The sequence below is a fragment of the Pelmatolapia mariae genome, linkage group LG20 (genome assembly GCF_036321145.2).
Source record: "Pelmatolapia mariae isolate MD_Pm_ZW linkage group LG20, Pm_UMD_F_2, whole genome shotgun sequence".
In the NCBI taxonomy this organism is placed as follows: domain Eukaryota; kingdom Metazoa; phylum Chordata; class Actinopteri; order Cichliformes; family Cichlidae; genus Pelmatolapia; species Pelmatolapia mariae.
Genome location: NC_086244.1, coordinates 26,782,306 through 26,801,588, shown reverse-complemented (window position 1 = coordinate 26,801,588; position 19,283 = coordinate 26,782,306). Strand labels below are relative to the sequence as shown.

At 40.8% G+C, this 19,283-nt stretch overlaps 1 protein-coding gene across 1 annotated transcript; it reads right to left on the bottom strand.

Moving 5' to 3' along the window:
• Positions 1-1,020: 1,020 nt before the first annotated feature.
• On the bottom strand, positions 1,021-17,799 carry LOC134618762 (dihydropyridine-sensitive L-type skeletal muscle calcium channel subunit alpha-1-like). Its single transcript, XM_063464318.1, has 46 exons — positions 17,615-17,799; positions 16,139-16,244; positions 14,058-14,197; positions 13,788-13,921; positions 13,466-13,618; positions 13,184-13,389; positions 12,993-13,096; positions 12,761-12,906; positions 12,592-12,673; positions 12,353-12,513; positions 12,034-12,259; positions 11,732-11,939; positions 11,291-11,411; positions 11,062-11,176; positions 10,876-10,975; positions 10,717-10,786; positions 10,284-10,416; positions 10,049-10,178; positions 9,902-9,961; positions 9,592-9,698; positions 9,374-9,461; positions 8,416-8,523; positions 8,254-8,306; positions 8,023-8,169; positions 7,635-7,836; positions 7,355-7,513; positions 6,136-6,246; positions 5,966-6,049; positions 5,317-5,361; positions 5,238-5,240; positions 4,803-4,829; positions 4,584-4,709; positions 4,417-4,482; positions 4,221-4,312; positions 3,981-4,140; positions 3,730-3,857; positions 3,534-3,630; positions 3,350-3,452; positions 3,140-3,241; positions 2,911-3,044; positions 2,620-2,745; positions 2,130-2,341; positions 1,986-2,050; positions 1,716-1,762; positions 1,563-1,637; positions 1,021-1,332 (listed from the first exon to the last, which is right to left on the bottom strand). The coding sequence occupies exons 1-46, from the start codon at positions 17,797-17,799 to the stop codon at positions 1,021-1,023; spliced, it is 5,559 nt and encodes a 1,852-aa protein (XP_063320388.1).
• Positions 17,800-19,283: the final 1,484 nt, after the last annotated feature.

Sequence of the window (19,283 nt, the reverse complement as noted above, 5' to 3'; positions counted from 1 at the left end):
GCATGACAGCAGGTCAGAGGATAATGTATAAAACAAAACAGTCCTGATGTTAAGCACAAACATGAAACAATGCAACAATCCTATCCACACAGTTATGAATAAAATGACAAGTTTCAGTGACGCATCAAGCTAAATCAACCATACCCCAGGTATGCTGATAAATCTTTACTAAATTCCTCCCAACACTTATTCATTACAAATTTATGTGTGAAGCGTTAGAGTGACGTAAAAACTGTAGGCACCGCTCAACTGCTTCAGTTTGTGTTTGAAATTCATAAAATATATATTATAGCTAGATCAGTAGTTAATAATTCCATTAGATTTACCTCAGTTTCCTTTCATGGTTCATAAAACAACATTTGTGAGCAAAAGAAATCTCGTTCGAGACTAACAGATTATAACACAGTGAAATCCTAATAGATCAGAGGACACTGCTTCACAACCTTCATCTTGCACTGTTAGCACCAGAGCCCCTTTAAGATGCTTAAATATTTTGGGGCCTGGATGCAAAGAAACCACTGGTTCCCCCTAGTGGAGTCCTGTGCCATTGTCTTGTTTGAACTGCATCACAGTAAAGATGCAGTAAAGTTACCTTCTGTATGAATTCACTGAGCGACATTTTCACCACAGGTCACTTTCCGAACTTCCTCATTCCTCATTAGTAAGACACTCGGCTCACTGACGTGGCTGTCCCAAAGGCTATGGAATGGATAACCTCAACAAACACTACAAAGAAAGAAGTGCATCAATCCATTTACTCTGAGACAAGTACAGTGTTTTTATTCATTCGTCAAATCTGAAGTATTAGATATTTCATTATCAGATATATTGTTACTTCTCAGTTAATGTTTCAACCAAAACATGAAACCTCCAAACTGTCTGTAGGCATTGAGCCATCCTGACTGTTACAGATTTTCAAAGAAGCAACAAGCTTGGTAAAGTGATGTGAGTTGGAGTCACACACTAGTGTTCAAAATACAAAACTGTCATGATAACCATGTAAAATCCAGGTGACAGTCCCTACACTCCGGAGTCGGTTTCAGACGGTCCCTGTGCGGAGGGAACCGTGGGAATTGGACGTTTCTTTCTCCTCACAGCTGGATCTGGCCGGCCTGTTACCACTGTTGCCGCCGCTGGGGCAGGAGAAGGGACAGGGATGGGACGCTTCTTTTTAACGGGGGTCATGCTGCTGGAGCGTTCTTTGAGGATGCCCTGAGCCACACCCTCCATGTCAGATACTGAGATGTGCATGGCTTCAGCCATCTCTTTCTTTGTTAATGAGACGAAGCCCGGGTCCCTGGCCAGGGAGACCAGTCCACCCTTCTCTAGAGCCTAAAGAAACAACAACATTCAGGTTTGTGCTCGCGTACAGTATTATTTTTAGTGTATTAATAACCATTGTGTTATGTTAAATTATACAATACTTTCAGTTATTGTACAGGTTAATTCAGTCCAGAACTAGCTTTAACTTAACCCATCTCTGACAAACCTGACAGCAGATGTTAGACGTGGCAATTAATTAGAGTAGAAAAGAAGACCTGATCAGCCACTTTGACACCTACCTCTTGGACGAGGTGGTCGGCTGCAGTGTGTGAACTCTGACTCTGACTGTCACCATAGTTAGGGTCATAAGGGAACTGCATAGAGAAGGTAAGTATTCATATATCGCCTGCATAATCTGTTGTTGGATGAGTCAACCTTCAATAAAATATTACCTGTGTTCTGCCTGTTCTCACTGTGAAGTTCCAGGCATGTCTGCTGGCTAAAAGAGGTAAAATAAATACATTAATGAATATATAAATAAGCAATTACGAAGCATTCCTATGGCTCATGTCTCAGTTTATTAATTTGGAGTTATTATCCGTCCAGAATTTTCCATGGCCACATTAAAAAGTCTTATCAAAGACCTTCAACTTTGATTGGACTTCTTCTGTGGTTTCGATTTAACATATGCAGCATATCATCTCTTGTTGCTTGTGCCATACCTGCCTCCTCATCCTCACAAGGATTGTAAAACTCATCCGGAGTCCCTTCTCTTTCAAATGAAAATCTGAGAGGGAACAAAAATGATCACTCATAACGGCACTGGAATGCCATCATACTGATCAGGAGAGCACTTTGGTACTCACTCTGCAAAGGCGTTGTTGTTAGTATTGCTCTTTGGTGGAGCTGTGGGGAAAAACTCTGTACCAGACACCAAGGCTGAGGCTGAGCTTGGTGGGGACTCGGGCTGGCTTTCAGCGAAACTGAGTGGCCGCATGTTGGTCACCTGTTGGGACTGAGTGTTAGCCGGCTCAGTGGAGAACGACTCCACCCGGTTGCCAAACAGGTGGTGTGAACGCTGCAAATACAAAGCAAGATACATATTAATAATGAAATAGTACGCAACAACATAAAGGGAGGTTTAACGAAATGTTGTGTATTTGCATTTATATTTAAGTTGATGTCAACTGACTGCTTTTCAAGTTTTCGGAAAGGTTTCTAATGAATGGAAAGCAAAAAAAAGAGTCTCCATCCACTAAAGATTTTTTTATTAATAAAACAAATAAAGGAGGCCATAACAAAGGTGCTGCAGAATGGGAATACAAATGCACCGTATTGTTGCCGACACTGTTGCACCTGATAAATGGCCTCTTCTCCTGCCTCCTCCATGGCTCTTTCCATCTCTTCTTCATTCTGCAGGTCTCCTGAAATGGCTCTGTGCATTTCTGGAGCTGCTTCTTCCTCTATACTCCTCAGCCCTGCCTAGAAAAACATGGAGAATGTGGATAAATGAAGGACAGAGGAATGAAGGACAGTGGAACATATCACCGTGAGATAAAGCTGAGTACTGCTGATATACAGTATAGAGTACATTTACTTGCACTGTAAGCTGAACTGCAAAAATGGAAAAGGAAAACCCCAGCTCACCTGGATCTCTGGACCTGAGGCACTCTTCTTAGTTGGACGGTAGCCGTAATACTCCTCTTGACGCTTGATGAACTTGCGCAAATGGTCTTGCAAAAGGAAGGTGGCGTAGAATTTCCCCACAGTCACCTCATCATCTATAACCAGACATAACATAATCACAGTGCGCTCTGTGTTCAGAGACGCTGGATTATTTTGTAAATGTGAAACATGACATATACTACTGCCTCACCTCCAATAGGAGGAATGACCTGGTCTAGCAGTTTCATGCTGGTGCGCTTCCAGATCTTCTTTATAATGGCTCTCAGCTCCTCATTGGCCTGCTCAAAGTTACCTGTTTGGAACGATTCAAGATAACGGAGCCTTGTTGCAGTAGTAGCAGATGAGGTTAAAGGAAACATGTATGTTGTATAAAACATGTACAAGTCTGGGTACACCGTACCTTCTGTTTTAATTTTGAGTGCAGTCCTGACCAGCGCGAAAAGGGTAGCATTAAAGGTGACCGTGCCATCACTGTTGAGAGGCATGTTCATACCGACCAAGCGCTACAAAAAGCAGGAAAACTTTAATATGGGCTCCTGCATACTTGCAAGCACCACACAGTGTTACTTTATGCCTTTCTGTACCTTGCATGCAGCCCGGTGAGGACAGAATTTGCCAAAGCCCAGAGGAGGCTGAATACTTCGCAGCAGCGTCACCACATCCAGATGTTTGATTCTCCCCCTGTTAGATCAGAGAAACATCGCGAGTAATACCCAATTAAACAGCATCCCAAGGGTTATTTGAAAATAAATGAGTTAAGAAATGAGATTTCACACTCACGTAGCTTCGGGATCATATTCAGCCCAGATCTTTTTAAACTCATCCAGATGGTGTGGACCAAGCAGAGACCAATCACGGGTCAGATAGTCAAAATTGTCCATAATAACAGCTACGAACAAGTTGAGGATCTAGAATAGGCAATGAAAGACAGGTGGTTAAATGCACAGTGGTTTGAGCATTTCTATATTTTCATATATCATCCCTATAATATGACTATATATAATAGATAAAGAAAAATGTTGAATTCTCACCAAGAAGGCACAGAGACAGTAGAAGCTGAGGAAGTAAAAGACAGCAAAATTGGACCCACAGGTGTACTCTTCTCCTGGCAGGAAGTCAGACTTGGGGTCACACTTTTTTCCATACATTGACGCCATCATGACCTCTTGCCAACCCTCTCCAGTGGCACATCTGGATATGTAAACATAAACCAAACAATGAAATGATGTTTTGTGTTCAAAACACATTTGAAGTCCAGAACTTGGTCTCACCGGAATAACATCAGAACAGCCTGAGGGAATGTCTGGAAGTTGTTGTTGCGGTTGATTTGGGTACCATCCACTAATGCTATCTTTCCAAAGATCTAAAGGTTGAAACAATGCCATTTAAAATTCAGTGTCAATCATCAATAACAAAAAATAGCAAAGTGTAAGCAGTGACATTTTTTTTGCAGTTTTAATTCTGTACCTGCATCCCAACGACAGAGTAGATAAAGAAGAGCATCACGATGAGCAGAGCTACATGAGGCAGAGCCTGTAGGCAGAAAACAATGACATTATTAAAAAGTCATCACTGGGAAGCCCAATGGAAATTTGAAATAAAAAAATCACGACGACAACGATTTCAATGATGACCTGGAAAGATTTGATGAAGGTCCACAGCAGGTTACGGATGCCCTCCGAACGGTTCAGCAGTTTGACCAGACGCATAACACGGAAGAGTCGGAAGAAAGTGATGGAAACAGAGGCATTTTCAGAGGCCTTTGGACACAAAGAAGGAATTTCATGAAATGAAACCTCAAGTAGAAAACAAAAACATGACTGGTTTTAAATGTCTGAAGAGTTAAGGCTTACCGCAATTACTTGCATTGGATTCGTCTCCTGAACAAAGCAGACGAAGAAGTGAGAGGTTGCAGCGGTATGTGTTGCATTTAATATAATGTTAAATATTATTAAAATATGACTTCAAAATAGGGTTAATATTAGAGTCATTTTCCACTTTTGATGAGTTACAAAGCTTTCAGATCAAAGCCGCTTGTAACTCATGCAAAGTAGACAAGCTACACACGCTTTATTTTGGACATATTAACTTTGTTTTTGCAGTCAAGCAATGATTAATACTTCCTACCAATATAGTACATAGTCTTGAGACATAGCCGTATAAAAATCAGTATGAGCCATACTGCAACATAATATTGCCAGGCCCTTGAGATTTGTTTTATATTCGCTATGTAAGATGACGCAGACAGTGTAAACAGAAAGGTTTTACCAGAAGGTTAAGCAACACACGGTCTGTTACATTAGTGCTATACTTTAGTGGCGTGCTCACACAGCAGAGCTCATGCAGCAGTGCAGATCAGATATTTACACAGCCATGGAGACAGTACAGTCCTCCACTATCGGCCAGGGCACTCTGTAGAGGATAGACAGATGAGTAGTGAGGTGCATGGGTGGCATAGGGATTGATGGTGAGGAACAGGTGAAATATGGGCTTTGATTCAACAAAAGTGAAACTGCTGCAAGCTTGTGCTCGTGGCTGGAAAAAGTATGGCATTGCAGTGCAGCCATGACTGAAAAATAAAAACTGTGATCACCAAGAGGAAACACTGAGCAGCACGAATAGCATTAACACATAAAATAAGACTGAATTCTTATTTGATATTGTGCTCTTTTTAAGTGCTCGCACGAGACGTCAGATGGTGGTTTTTGTGATGGAAATGCATCCCAGGCTGCACAAGGCACCGAGGACGGGGAGATGGATGGGATGAGGTGTGAAAGGACGACAACAGTACTGACCATGTCCTGTGAACTAGTTCTCCTGGTGCCAATCAGCTGTTGGGCCACAATTATATGCTTCTGGGTAAGATTACTAAATAAATACATGTGGTCATTCTAAATCATATTGCACTATTGCCTAAAAATTTCTTAATATAGCAAACAAAGCAGTTTCACTTCATAATGGTGTTCTTTAATACTGATATAAAATATGTATGCACGTAAATCTTATAGGTACTCACATCGACTTCACTCAGGATGACGTCAACAACGCTACCAATAACAATAATGAAGTCAAACACATTCCACGGGTCTCCAAAGTAACCCTACACAGACAGGTGAAGCATACTGACACATTAGGCAGTGGGAGTGGGTGGATAAGAATCCAGACAATAATCGTTAGAGCGTTTACCCGTGCTTTGAAGGCCATGAGCTTAAGAATCATCTCCACAGTGAAGAGCACCGTGAAGATTAAGTTGAGAATGTCTGACAGCTTTGTGACGTGGTCCGACTGATTACAGTGCTGTTTTAAAGAGGGAAGAAAATAAATATATCTAAATATTTTAGCACTAACCAAATACAAATCCACATTTATCAGTCCTATTACTAAACAGTCAACTATTTAGTAATAGGACTTATGCCTAAACTACTCAAATAAGATTACATTTACAACACATAAATTAGGCCCACACTGACATTTTTATAATTAGGTCTGCGCTATACATTTCTGCGCTAACCTTTTTTTATATATATTAACAAGCACCTCACATGCACATCATGGTGTGATGAATTGTCAAAGAGTTATAGGGAATGCTCACGTAAACAACCCTCATGGTTTGGGATGAGTACACAAAATACTGTTATTTTTTGTGTACCAGACAAACTATTAAAAATAGTCTGGAACCTCTCAGTTCATATTTGAATTTCCAAGGGCCGTACTTAACAACAGACTCCATTATAAATAATGGACACAGCCACTGACGAGCTCCTGTGTTTGCTAGGGGAAAATATTTTTTTCTCTAATGCACGCTATCAAAGTAGCTATGTTTAACCTAAAAGGAAACTGAGGTGGGTATCCTGCAGAGGTGTCTGTGCACAAGCTGTGTACTGCAGTGTACATGTTGTTGGTGCAATTATCTATGAATAATCAGTAAAGATTCATGCATGATGACATGACCTCAATGTTAATTTTATGTTTGGGACTTTTATATTTTTTTTTAACTTAATTTTACACCTTAGTTCAAGTATTTGGCTCAAGTCATGATTATTTTGTGTATTGTTTGTTTTGTCAAATGCAGAAAAAGGCAAATGTGTAAAAGTTTATTCAGAGTCTGTGGGTATCATTAGGTGCAGAAGCCTCTTTGTTAGGCCTATAGTTATTTAGAGCATAAAACATGTGACATAATAAAGGGTGACAGAAGCACAAACAGGACCCCCCCCCCCATACATCTGCTCAGAAAAATGCCTGTCAGTGTCATCAGCTCCTGCAAGGAGCCAGAGACGTTCTGCTAAAGCATATAAATCAGGATCTCTCAGATTCATCTTGGTCCTAGACTGAAGATACTCAGTAATGACATTTAGTATTTTCTATGAGGACCATTAATATATATTAGGCAACAAAATGTACATACCTGCATCCCAAGACACAAAGTGTTCAGCATAATCAGAAAGAACATGAGGTACTCAAAGTAGCAGGAGGTGACAATGTACCAGACCCTGTACTGGTACGGGTTTTTGGGTATGTAGCACTTCAGAGGACGAGCCTTCAGAGCATACTGCACGCACTGGCGCTGAAGAGACATCGAACAGACAACAGACACATTAAAGGAAAAAAAAAAAGAGTTGCAACATGTTTTTATTTTGAATAATTAGACTACCAGTAGTACTGTCCTTGGCCTCATCTCAGTGTACCTGGTTCTTGTCCAGCTCACAGTTCTTATACTCCTGCTCACCCTGCTCCTGGAAGGTGACTATGACAAAGCCCACAAAGATGTTCATCATGAAGAAGGCTATGATGATGATGTAGATAATGAAGAAGATGGACACGTCGACACGGTTGTTGAAGACTGGACCCATGTCTTCTTCAGCTGAATCTATGGCTCTGTATAAGAGTCTGCAAACAAATGCAGATGAAAAATGAATAAATCAGTGAACTGGGATATGGTCAAATGAATGACTTACAGTATTTCCAGTCAATGGAAATACTCGTGTGTCACTTTCCACCTAACTCCTCACTCAGTCAAATAAATAAGCTTATTACAAATGCAGCTGATTAAACCAAAACAGATTCTGTGCTTACTTTGGCCAGCCCTCAAATGTGGAAACGGTGAACAGAGCCAGAATTCCATTGAGCACATTGTCAAAGTTAAAGTCATTATTGAGCCATTCTCTCTTAGCCACTACTGTGTCTTGCAGGGAATTCTCCATATGCTTCAAGTAGAATCCCCTGAGAGCAGACACAAGGAACATTAGTTGAAATATACTGATGGTGGAATGAAATCTGCGATGTGATGAATGTTTGTTTCCTTACTGGCATTCCTCCTCAGTCACTTTGGACACATCTGTGCAGCTGTAGAATTTACCCTGAAAGGAAGTGACACAATTCAGCAGTTATATTTACTAGAGTAGTTTTGACTTATCGCCTCTATGGTATCTTAGGCCACCCAGCTTTAGTTCAGAATTTAAAAATTACCTTAAAGAGTTGGACTCCTATGCAGGCAAACATGAAATTCAGCAGCAGGGTGACCAGGACGATGTTACCAATTGTTTTGATGGCCACAAATACGCACTGGACCACATGCTGTCATATAAGACAAACAAAATCCAATAAACACTGAGGAGAATTCTAGACATACAAGTGAAAGACATGATGTTAATTGATCACTTAAAATCCATATCTATCTGAAAATATCCGGTCATTTTCTTTTACTTTACCCTTATATTCTCTTACATTTATTGATTCCCTTTAGAGAAAATTACTAGTTACTTTGCAGGTGAAGGTTGGACCACTAGACAAAACTACCTAACTCACACCTGGGGAAAATATGACCCCAAAGCCAGGAAACTGTCTTAATATGGCCTACAAAGAAAAGGAAAATTATCTCCCCAAACCCAATGGGAGGTGGCCTTATACAATGAAATGAAGGGGACTGAATGGAGTGGGTCTTAACTCAATTTCAATGCACTCAATTTTGCACTGTGTTTTTTCAGATACCAATGCAGCGTTGCATTTAAACCATTGGTAAGGTAAATTTAGTTGAAAAGGTATAGCATTTGGGTGGATTTTTCTTTTATGTTAGCAATGTTTTCATTGTAACCTGCACTGTGTTCTGCTTAACTTATCTAGCTCTTGTTTGGGATGCATTTTGATTTTCCCCTGCTACTTATGATTAGTTAATGAAGTATGAAAAATCAAAATGTATTGTCCCCATATGAGTACTGAGAGTCTCAGAAGGATAAGTCAATGTGGCTCACTTAAAAAAAAGCTGCCAAGCCCTAACGTTTTTACAATTGTAGTTGCTAAACTTAATACGGCAGTTTTTATGGGTATCAGGCAACTTTCCACTTATTTGACTTTTACTTTTAAAGAGTCTCTCTGAGCACTCTCACTCAGGCTCACAGCTCTCAAGCAAACTGTGCATGTGTTTTACCTTTAATCCTTTGGCTCTGTTGATAGCTCTGAGAGGCCTCAGCACCCTCAACACCCTGAGAATCTTCACGACAGAGATGGCACTGGATCTGCGCACAACAAGAACACATGGCAGAAAGCAGCCTTGAAATTCATATCTAAGAAACTAGTATAATTTAAGCAAAAAATAACAATGGTGATCTTTTCATTTAACTTGAGCATCTTATCATGAAAACTCACTCCATTCCCATAGACAGAAGAGACACTCCGACCACAATCAGATCCAGAATATTGAAAGAGTTACGACAGAACGAGCCTTTGTGCATGAACGCTCCATACACTGTCATCTGTCAGTGAAATAAACAGAGAACAGTTGAACAGAGACTCTTTTTAAGTGGTTGACCTTCAGTACAACAAGAAGACTCCTCTAAACTTCAGTCTCAGAAAAATTATAACAAACTAGCTGGTTAATTAATAATGTAATATAGCATGACATTAGAGCTGGATCCATCAACAATGCTCTTTACTACTGTTACACTGTTAAATCTACCTTCAGTACAATCTCAATGGTGAACACAGATGTGAAGACAATATCAGCATAGGCCAAGATCTGAAAGAAGCACACAGAAAAAACAGTCACATTTTGCCTTCATCCAACAGAAATTGTTCAGTTCGATCACCTACACCTGGCTGTTACCTGGTTTCTGTAGGACTTGGGATCAATGGGGTCCTCAGCTGCTAATGAGATGGAGGAGAGCAGGATGAAGAGGAGGATTAAGTTGGTGAAGGATGAAGCATTGATGATCTTGTAGCATAATTTACGGAACCTAGATTGTAAAAACACACAGGCACAGGTAAATGTTTGCAACATTTATTATGATATGATATCGTTTTCAGGTTGGTGTTGAGCTGGATGATGGTCTGTTTCCTACTTGTTCTGAGGGCCAAAAATGAAAAAGGAGCTAGCTTCAGGTAACGGAACTGCTTCTTCCTTCAGCTGCAGATCCGCCATTGGTCGGGGCCGGGGGCTGATAGGGATTTCAGGCTCTTCCTCCTCATCATCACCTACAATAGATAAAAAGGCTCAGATTACTGGAGGTATTCAAATGAAAGCCTGAAGCAAAGACCCGTAATGATGCTGTAGGCTTCATATTGTAGGTACTAGGGGAGTGTGCTATAAACACAACACAGGGAATTAGCTGAGTCTAACTGTGATGACAGGTTACTATACTTATACTGTAACACAGCCAAGACAGCAGCCTTGATAAACAGCTGGTGCAAGAAACACAAATTCTTGCAGTTAGTGACCTCCTTCTGCTACAATTACACCACTGGGAAAGGTTCAAAATTATTTTCTTGCATTACCTGGGAAATCAGCAGGTGGAAATGGATCTTTCACTTCATTGACATTAGACTCAAATTCATCGATTTTAAGCTAAAAAAAGAAAAGAAAAACAAGAATGTAAATTTCTTCTAGATGCTTATGCTGCAAAATTAAATAAATTTCAAGAGTAAAGAAGTAACCTTGGCTGTGGTGGGCATGCCTTCTATCTTGGCCCTCTGCTCAGCCAGTTTCTTAGCTATCCTCTCTCTCTCCTCATCAGTCTTCTCAGGCATTTTCGCCCTGTACGGCAAGAAGGAAAATAATTAGATCGAGCAGATTATCTCAGCTGGCTTAAACCTTTGGTTTTGCTTTTTTTCCCCTTTCACCTTAGTAGCTTCTTCCTCAACTTCTCCTCTGCCTTTTCTTTCTGAGCTGAAGTCAAACTCTCAGCCTCTGCGAGGTTGTCGACGGCGATAGCGAGGAAGACGTTGAGGAGGATATCTGTTTAGCAAAGAGCTCAGGAAAAGAAATGAACCATGAATGTTAACATTATCTCCATGCATAGTTTAAAAAAAACAAAAACAAAATAATAGTGTGAGTGTATGAGAAGGATACAGTTTCCACAGACAAAGAGAATAATGAAGTAGATGGAGACCAGGATGCCAGGAATGACAGGCCCTCCATAGGCCATGATTCCATTGTACATGATGGATGTCCAGTCCTCTCCTGTGAGGATCTGAGAAACGGTTAAGAGTTTAAAAAGCAGAAAAATGATGAATTATTGTTATGTATGAATGGATAGGACTGGAAATGAAATGTTAAATGAGCTTCATTTAAACTACTGATTGCAAGAATCTGTTTTAACAACTCAAATCAGTCATTACATCTGAGGCATATAGGGAATGATATGTGGGGATTCCAAATATCACATTACTTTGGATCTTTGACCTCTTCTTCAATATCAAATAAAGTCAGACTATCATAAAATGCTTTTTATCTTTAAAATTATGCTTGAAATTGTACTGCCTCTGAGATTTGAGCTTTGCCTGGTCTCACCTGAAACACACTGATCAAGGCCTGAGGGAAGTTGTCAAAGTTGCTGCGCCTGGCTCTGTGGTCAGAGAAGTTAAATTTCCCTCCAAAAACCTGCATGCCCAGGAGTGAGAAAATGACAATGAAGAGGAAAAGAAGAAGAAGGAGCGAGGCAATGGAGCGAACGGAGTTAAGGAGAGAGGCCACAAGATTACTGAGTGACTTCCAGTACCTGAAACACAAACGAGAGGTGGTAAATGGCAACGGGTTACGCTATAATAGCTTATACTGATATTACGGGGATATTTTACGTGATCTTGGCTTACTTTGTGACTTTGAGGATCCTCAGCAGGCGGATACACCTGAGTACAGAGAAACCCAGGGGAGCCACAGCACCTGCAGACAGCATGATCATCTCCAGGATACCACATAGTACCACAAAGAAGTCAAAACGGTTAAATAGAGACATGAAATATGCCCTGGGTCCCAGAGCATACATCTTCACAAACATCTCAATGACAAACAGCACCAGCAGCACACGGCTAGCCACATCTGTTGAGATGATGGAAGAGATGGACAAATGAATAAGTAAATGGAATATACGCAAAACTATTGTTTATTAAAATATATATGTAAATTATCAACCTTGAAAGGAAGTCAGGCTTTCAGACTGGTGGTGGTACTCTGTGGCTATGGTCAGAGTGTTGAGGAAGACCAGGAACATCACCACCCAATAAAACGCCCTGGTTTTCACGTACACCAGGCACTTCATCCGGAAGAAACGGTTCCAACGCCGAGCCAGGCGGCTAAGCACAAAAACAACTCTAACTTACTGTTTCATATTGAATGCCAGCATTTAGAAATTTTCACAGTGGGAAACTCACTAGTAATAAATTATTCGACTCTTGCCCTCCAGGTCATACAGACTGTCTGTGTCTGAATCTCCACTGGACAAAGGCAGGAGTCCTGATATGAAAATAGCAGCTGTAATCCGAGATTTTCTTTGTTGACAAATGTTCAGAGGTTTTTTTTTTTTTTTTTTCTAGAGCGCACCTTTTCCTTCTCTATCAGCATCCAGGACTTCAGCGTGAGTGATCCACTCCATGTAGCCGTGGAGGTCCTCATCTAGTTGCTGACGCTCTCGTAACTTCTGGAACTCTCCACGTGACCTGGCCTTTTCCCGCTCTTTGGTAAACTCTCTGTGTGGAACAGCAAAACAGATGTTATTCTATTATTTCTCTGGTCACGTGAAAATGTTAGATTTACAGAAGCAGGATAATCTTACCCGCTGAGCACACCCAGGACCAGATTGAGCACGAAGAAAGAGCCCAGCAGAATTAGAGGAACAAAATAGAGCCAGGGCCATTCATTCCCTATGGCATCATTCACCTAAAATCCAGGGTGTCAGTCAAAATCAGTGAATTTTATTTGGCTGTAAACAGCACACTGAATTTGAGACAATATTCAGCCACTGACCCAGTAGAGCACTTTGGTCCAGCTTTCCATGGTGATACACTGGTATACTGTCAGCATGGCAAAGCCAATGTTATCAAAGTGGGTGATCCCGTTGTTGGGACCTTCCCAGCCGGGCCGACATTCCGTGCCATTAATGATGCAGCGGCGTCCATTACCAGCCTGAGCACAGGGGGCAGGCAGTTCGCCCTCTGCTGTGGCATAGATATCTGTGGGGCAAGTTTAACAGCTTAATGTAAAGACTCAGGTGTAAGTATGTCTCACTCAGTGTTCTTTTAAACATACTTGTGCCTTTGTAATAGCAGGTCTTATGCATTTTGCACTTAAAGAGCTCCAGCCCCATGATGGCATAGATAGTGACCAGTAAGAAGACCAGCAGAGCAATGTGTAGAAGAGGCAGCATCGCTTTAAGGATGGAGTTCATTACCACCTGCAGGCCTGCAAGTGAACAAATAAACCCAGTGTGTTACAGAAGCCATAAGAACTTGGTACTGTTACAGACTCATAATACATGCCCATACACTATAATGTTCAGTGTATCAGATGAATTTAAGGTGTATAATCTAGAATCAGCATCTCTCTGTAGCATGTGTGGATTGGTTCTTACTGGGGACTCCAGAAACGAGGCGTAGAGGCCGCAGTACTCTGAAAGCTCTCAGTGCTTTCATATCAAACCCCCCACCCTTCTCCTTTGGCACACCTGACACCATGTTTACGGTATCCATAAATAAGGTAAAGAGACTGCAGGAAAAGATGAGACAGCCGTAAGTGCCATAGCCGGTACATTGTTTATGTATATCAAATTATATTTCAGTTTTGATATATATTACATTCTTAACAAATAAGCTGTCTACCTGCAGCTAAGACATCCTCTTACCCCATGAAGACGATGACAAAGTCCAATATGTTCCAGCAGTTTCGTAAATAGGCCCCTTCATGGAACACAAACCCATACGCTACTATCTTCAAGAAGCACTCCAACGTGAAGATGACCAGGAAGATATACTCCAGACTTTCCTGCAGCAACGGGAACAAAATGAGAACACTTTCAAAAAACTTTCACTCTCACATAATATTCTCTAATAAAGTATTAAATGATTGATTAAATATTTTAAAGAGCAACATGACATGTGAAGGAAGAACTTGGTTTTGATGCTGTCTGAGCAGCACACAAGTACAGAAAGATGAGTTAAGCCACTGGAGGTCAGCAAAGGCTTAATTTTTTCTCTTCTTGGGCAGACTTGTGAAACATATGCTAGGAAGAACAGCATAAAAAAGATCAGCAAAACTGTTGCTGGCATTGTAGCAGCTCATTATCTTTTGTTTCCAGTTTGTTCATTCTGATGCAGATTAAACATAACCTCCAGAAGGTTGAACAGAGGGACGGCCCATTGCCCGCAGAGTGAATGATGAAACATTTTGACACGATGTAGCAAGTGAGATGTGTCAGACAAAGATGAAGCAGACTGTTTGCAGGAGACAGATAAAATGTGAGTGGCTGAATGAAAGCATCATCTGCAAATTGTCCCCATCTCTGTGCTTTTATTATCAGTGTTGACACAGGGCAGGAACACAGAACAGGGATTTTTCGTCAGACTAGACGTGGTTATATATGGATCTGAATATAAATGTTGTAGAACAAAAGGCTCTTAATATGACAACAGTATGATAAAGTTTCAAGAATCCAGTAGGAATTCAGTCCTACTTCCAGTCCTAACAATCAGAAATAGAGAATTCATTTGAGGTATGTACTGTAACTGACATGCAGTTTATTTCCCTTTCCCTAAATCAGCTCAATAATCTCTAGCTGAACCAGCAAACACTGGTCCCCACACACCTAATCACCGACCCTGCATCCATTAACAAGTGTACACACATTTATATACTTTTACTCAGTTTTACCCCAAGTAAAACGAATTCACCAAGGAAAGCTGCCCTGCTAGGCTACTGCGCATCAACATTACAAGCTATCATATTATTGGAATACGTGGCTGTGGTTACACGAGGCAACATTGGCGGATTCTCCTGTATCACCTGCATCAGAGGAGTGACTGCACTTAGGCTGACCTACTTCTAACAGTAAAAGAGGGGGTTGGTCCATCTCTTCTTACATTTTCACCTCTGAGGAATGGCACCGTAAGAACTAAGGAGGATTTAGGAAGAGGGCCAATGAAGAGATCAGGTGAGATTTGGGTTCCTAATAAAAGTAAAATGGCTATAAATCACAAAGACTGACATGAACTTTAACCCAGAGATATGTGTGGAGTATTATTGACTTAATGTAGGAAAGTAACCGATGGCTGACATTTGTGCTAAATGCCAAACCTCTAAGAAAAAGTGATCTATTTATCATAACATTGGTGTCAATAGGACACATCCAATAAGCACTGGCCAAATGTATGCACGGTGCAAGATCAGATATATTTTTGCTCACATGCGCACCTTGTTTATCTTTGGGTTGAATAGTCTGTGACCTGTAATACACTACCAACAGTTTCACAGCTTTAAAACACACACCTATGAAGCTGAAACATAATATTTTTCTGTATACACATCAGCATCGTCCACCTGCCACCAGCTTTTTTACACTACTTCAGAACGAGACACTCGATGACTCGTTCCTCTGCAGACACAGATGGGGCTCCAAATAAAGAACCGAGTTGTTTCTGGACACATTCAAATGGCGTTTGGCATCCCACAGCTTGTCACTGATTCAAAGCTGTAGTAAATTAATATTACTACACTCACTTGCTGATCAGAGCTGCACAGTCATCTACTAGTGATGGTAAAACTGAGCCTTCATGAACCCAAAAAACATGAGATTAATTTAGTGTTTCAATTCTTTTATGTATTATGAATATTATGAAAATGAAATATCGGTATAGTCATCATTCACCGCAGTGGCTTCTCATACAGTCATGTGACATGCAACAAAAAAAAGGCTCAATGTTTATTTACCAAATTTAAGTTGGTGTTGTTGGTGTCTTCTTCAGGCATGGGCAGGAACACAGCCAAAGCGATACAGTTTGCAAAAATGGTCAATAAGATGATGATCTCAAAGGTTCTGGAAGAGGATGCTCAGGATCATGACAACAACAAACAGCAACAAAAATCCCATTTTGCCCCCCCAAATATCCACAAAGGTCTATTGTCTTATGTTTAGTATCTTACGACGTTAATGGGTGAGAGTGGGAGGGTGACTTAAACTTTCACAAGAATAAAAAGGTCAGTTTATTTATCTGACTAAGTTATTTTACGTTTGTGATTCAGTGTAAGGAATCCAGCTCTGCATCAGCTCTGCAGGCACTGACTAGTGCCTTTAAATGCTGCCTGAAACATCATCCCTGAAACAGCCCCCCCTGGGTAGCCAGCAACGTGTTCCACTTTAATGTAATCTTGCCTGCTGCGCTGCTTCATTCTCACCCATAGGGGGCTCTCTGTGAGAATTCCCCTGCCAGGTCAGCATCATGTCTCAGTGTGATGCCATGGGACAGCTGCAGAGCCCAAGAATATGACCAAACCATTTGAACACAGACTGTTAACCAGGAAAGAAATAAAGAAAAAAGTGGCTCTTTAAATTTTGTGATCCATGTATGAGGACAGTTTTGTTTTTGGCCTTCAGACTTTTAGTAATTTTCCATAATTTGGCTCTGTATACAGCACCTAAGCCCTGTGTTACCAAACCACATACCAATGTGATTAAACTGTGGCGGTGGAATGACTTATGACGTGGTCCAACATACCAGAATGAAATGTCAAATAGAACAGATCTTTACACATCATCACGTTTTAAAATGCGGTCACTGTTAAACTCAAAGTCTGTGTATCTGCGTTTAAACGCTGTGAACAAGAGGTTCCTATCACTGGATTGGTATGATCAACTCATTCCAGTCTGGATCCAGGAATGGACATGAGGCTAAAAGCAGAAAATTCCCTACAGGGGCCACAAGAGCTATCAAAAGCCCGCGTTGAGCTCTTTCATCTTCTCCTACTTGGACGCTGAAATGACTAATTGGACGTTTAAAAAAAAAAAAAAGGAGCGAGTTGAATGAGACTACCTTGTTAATTGTTTTTTACCTGATGCTTTTGTCAGGTGATCTCAGATTAACAGCAGGTGAAACTCCAAAGGCTGCAAACTTGACTTTGATACAGATCAGAAACATTACAAAAGTCTTAACACTTCAGGGATCATCTCATCACACATTTGGAAGAGACCTGGCTTGAGCATGCTGACCACAGGTGAACAAGGCTATTAATTCCCTGCCCTGCTGTCAGTATTTTTAAAAGGGGCTCCATGCTGCGCTGACTATATAATGCCATGTATAATGCCTTGATATCCTTGAATTTCAAAGAAATATTTAAACAGAAATCGCCTTTAAAATACACACAGTTGTCTGAGGCGTGTGTGTAATGACTGAAAGATCTAAAGGATACTTCCACTCCACTATGTTGATGCAGGCCTTGCGGAAGGGATTTTTGAGGTTGAACAGGAAGAGAGATCTCGCAGGTCGAGGGTTTCCTCCAGTGGCCTGTAGTTTCTTAAGCTTCTCCCTCTGCTTCCTCTTCAGCTCCTCTTCATTCATGATGATCGGCTTGGCCGCTTCTGTGTTCGACGCCATCTTGATGCCTTCACCTTAGACACGCTCCAAATTCCTGTGAAAGTTAACGTTTATTGTAAAATCCCAAACTCAGGTCCAGTATGTCTCCCCTTTGTGAAAGCAGATCCTCCTCAGGCTCCCCCTGGCACCCTCTTTCTTCTCCTCCTCCTTGCTCCTTTGTCGGTCTCACCCGGGCAGAGCCACAGGCCTCTCTGCCTGGCTGAGGGCCTCTGACAGAATAAGCCCACCACGTCCAGGAAAAATAGCAGGAGCCCAGAGTGACTGGAGGAGCAGTTGGCCTTGGTATAGTTTAAATTTAGATTATGAACCACCAGCAGGCCATGCTTGGGGATGATTATAAGGGTAGAGTGAGGGGGGGGGGGACTGTGTGTCTTTGTGTGATTTTGTTTGTGTATGTGTCTATATATATGTGTGTGTGTTTTACTTTAATGTCAACCTCTTATTTAGGATTCATAAGTAGTACACAGACATGTAATCATTAAAAAACAAAAAAACACTATAATGCAGCTTTATGCATTTCTAAATAATAACTGAAGGCTGGTATTTAAAGGAATAATGAACAATAGGTATCTGTAAGTACACCCTAACCGCTGTAAGCGCCTCACATTAAACAATAAAATCTTCACGTTTCAGCCCATTATGGTGCGTTACAGACAGTTCATTGATTGTGTGGTGCGTGTAAACAATAAATCAGGGTTTGGTGTTTGTGATATAGCTAAAAAGAAAACTGCAAAACTTCATCAGAATAATATTCAACACTGAATGATGGACTCAACACTCGGTAACATTCACTGTGACCAAATTATTTAGTGTTAATGTTCATAACAAAACAATTTAAATGAAAGTCAACCAACCGACTTATCACCAACCCTTAAAACAGTCGGTAGACTCAGAAACCAGTCTTACTTGTTATCATCTATCGTCCACCTGGGCCTTACACAGAGTTTCTCTCTGATTTCTCAGACTTTTTATCTGATTTAGTGCTCAGCTCAGATAAAATAATTATTGTGGGTGATTTTAACATCCATGTAGATGCTAAAAATGACAGCCTCAAAATTGCATTTAATCTGTTATTAGACTCAATTGGCTTCTCTCAAAATGTAAAAGAACCCACCCACCACTTTAATCACACTCTAGATCTTGTTTTAACATATGGCATAGAAACTGAACATTTAACAGTGTTTCCTGAAAACCCTCTGCTGTCTGATCATTTCCTGATAACATTTACATTTACAATAATTGATTACACAGCAGTGGAGAGTAGACTTTATCAAACTAGATGTCTTTCTGATAGTGCTGTAACTAAGTTTAAGAATATAATCCACCCACTGTTATCATCTTCAATGCCCTGTACCAACATAGAGCAGGGCAGCTATCTGAACGCTACTCCAACAGAGGTCGATTATCTTGTTAATAATTTTACCTCCTCACTACGTACGACTCTGGATACTGTAGCTCCAGTGAAAACTAAGGTCTCAAATCAG

Coding starts and splice junctions, on each gene's coding strand:
- LOC134618762 (XM_063464318.1), bottom strand. CDS start 17,799: ATGGCGTCGAACACAGAAGCGGCCAAGCCGATCATCATGAATGAAGAG. Junction 8,307..8,415: donor TAGGAGTCCAACTCTTTAAG/GTAATTTTTAAA, acceptor ACTTCCTTTCAG/GGTAAATTCTACAGCTGCAC. Junction 1,638..1,715: donor TGAGAACAGGCAGAACACAG/GTAATATTTTAT, acceptor TTCTCTATGCAG/TTCCCTTATGACCCTAACTA.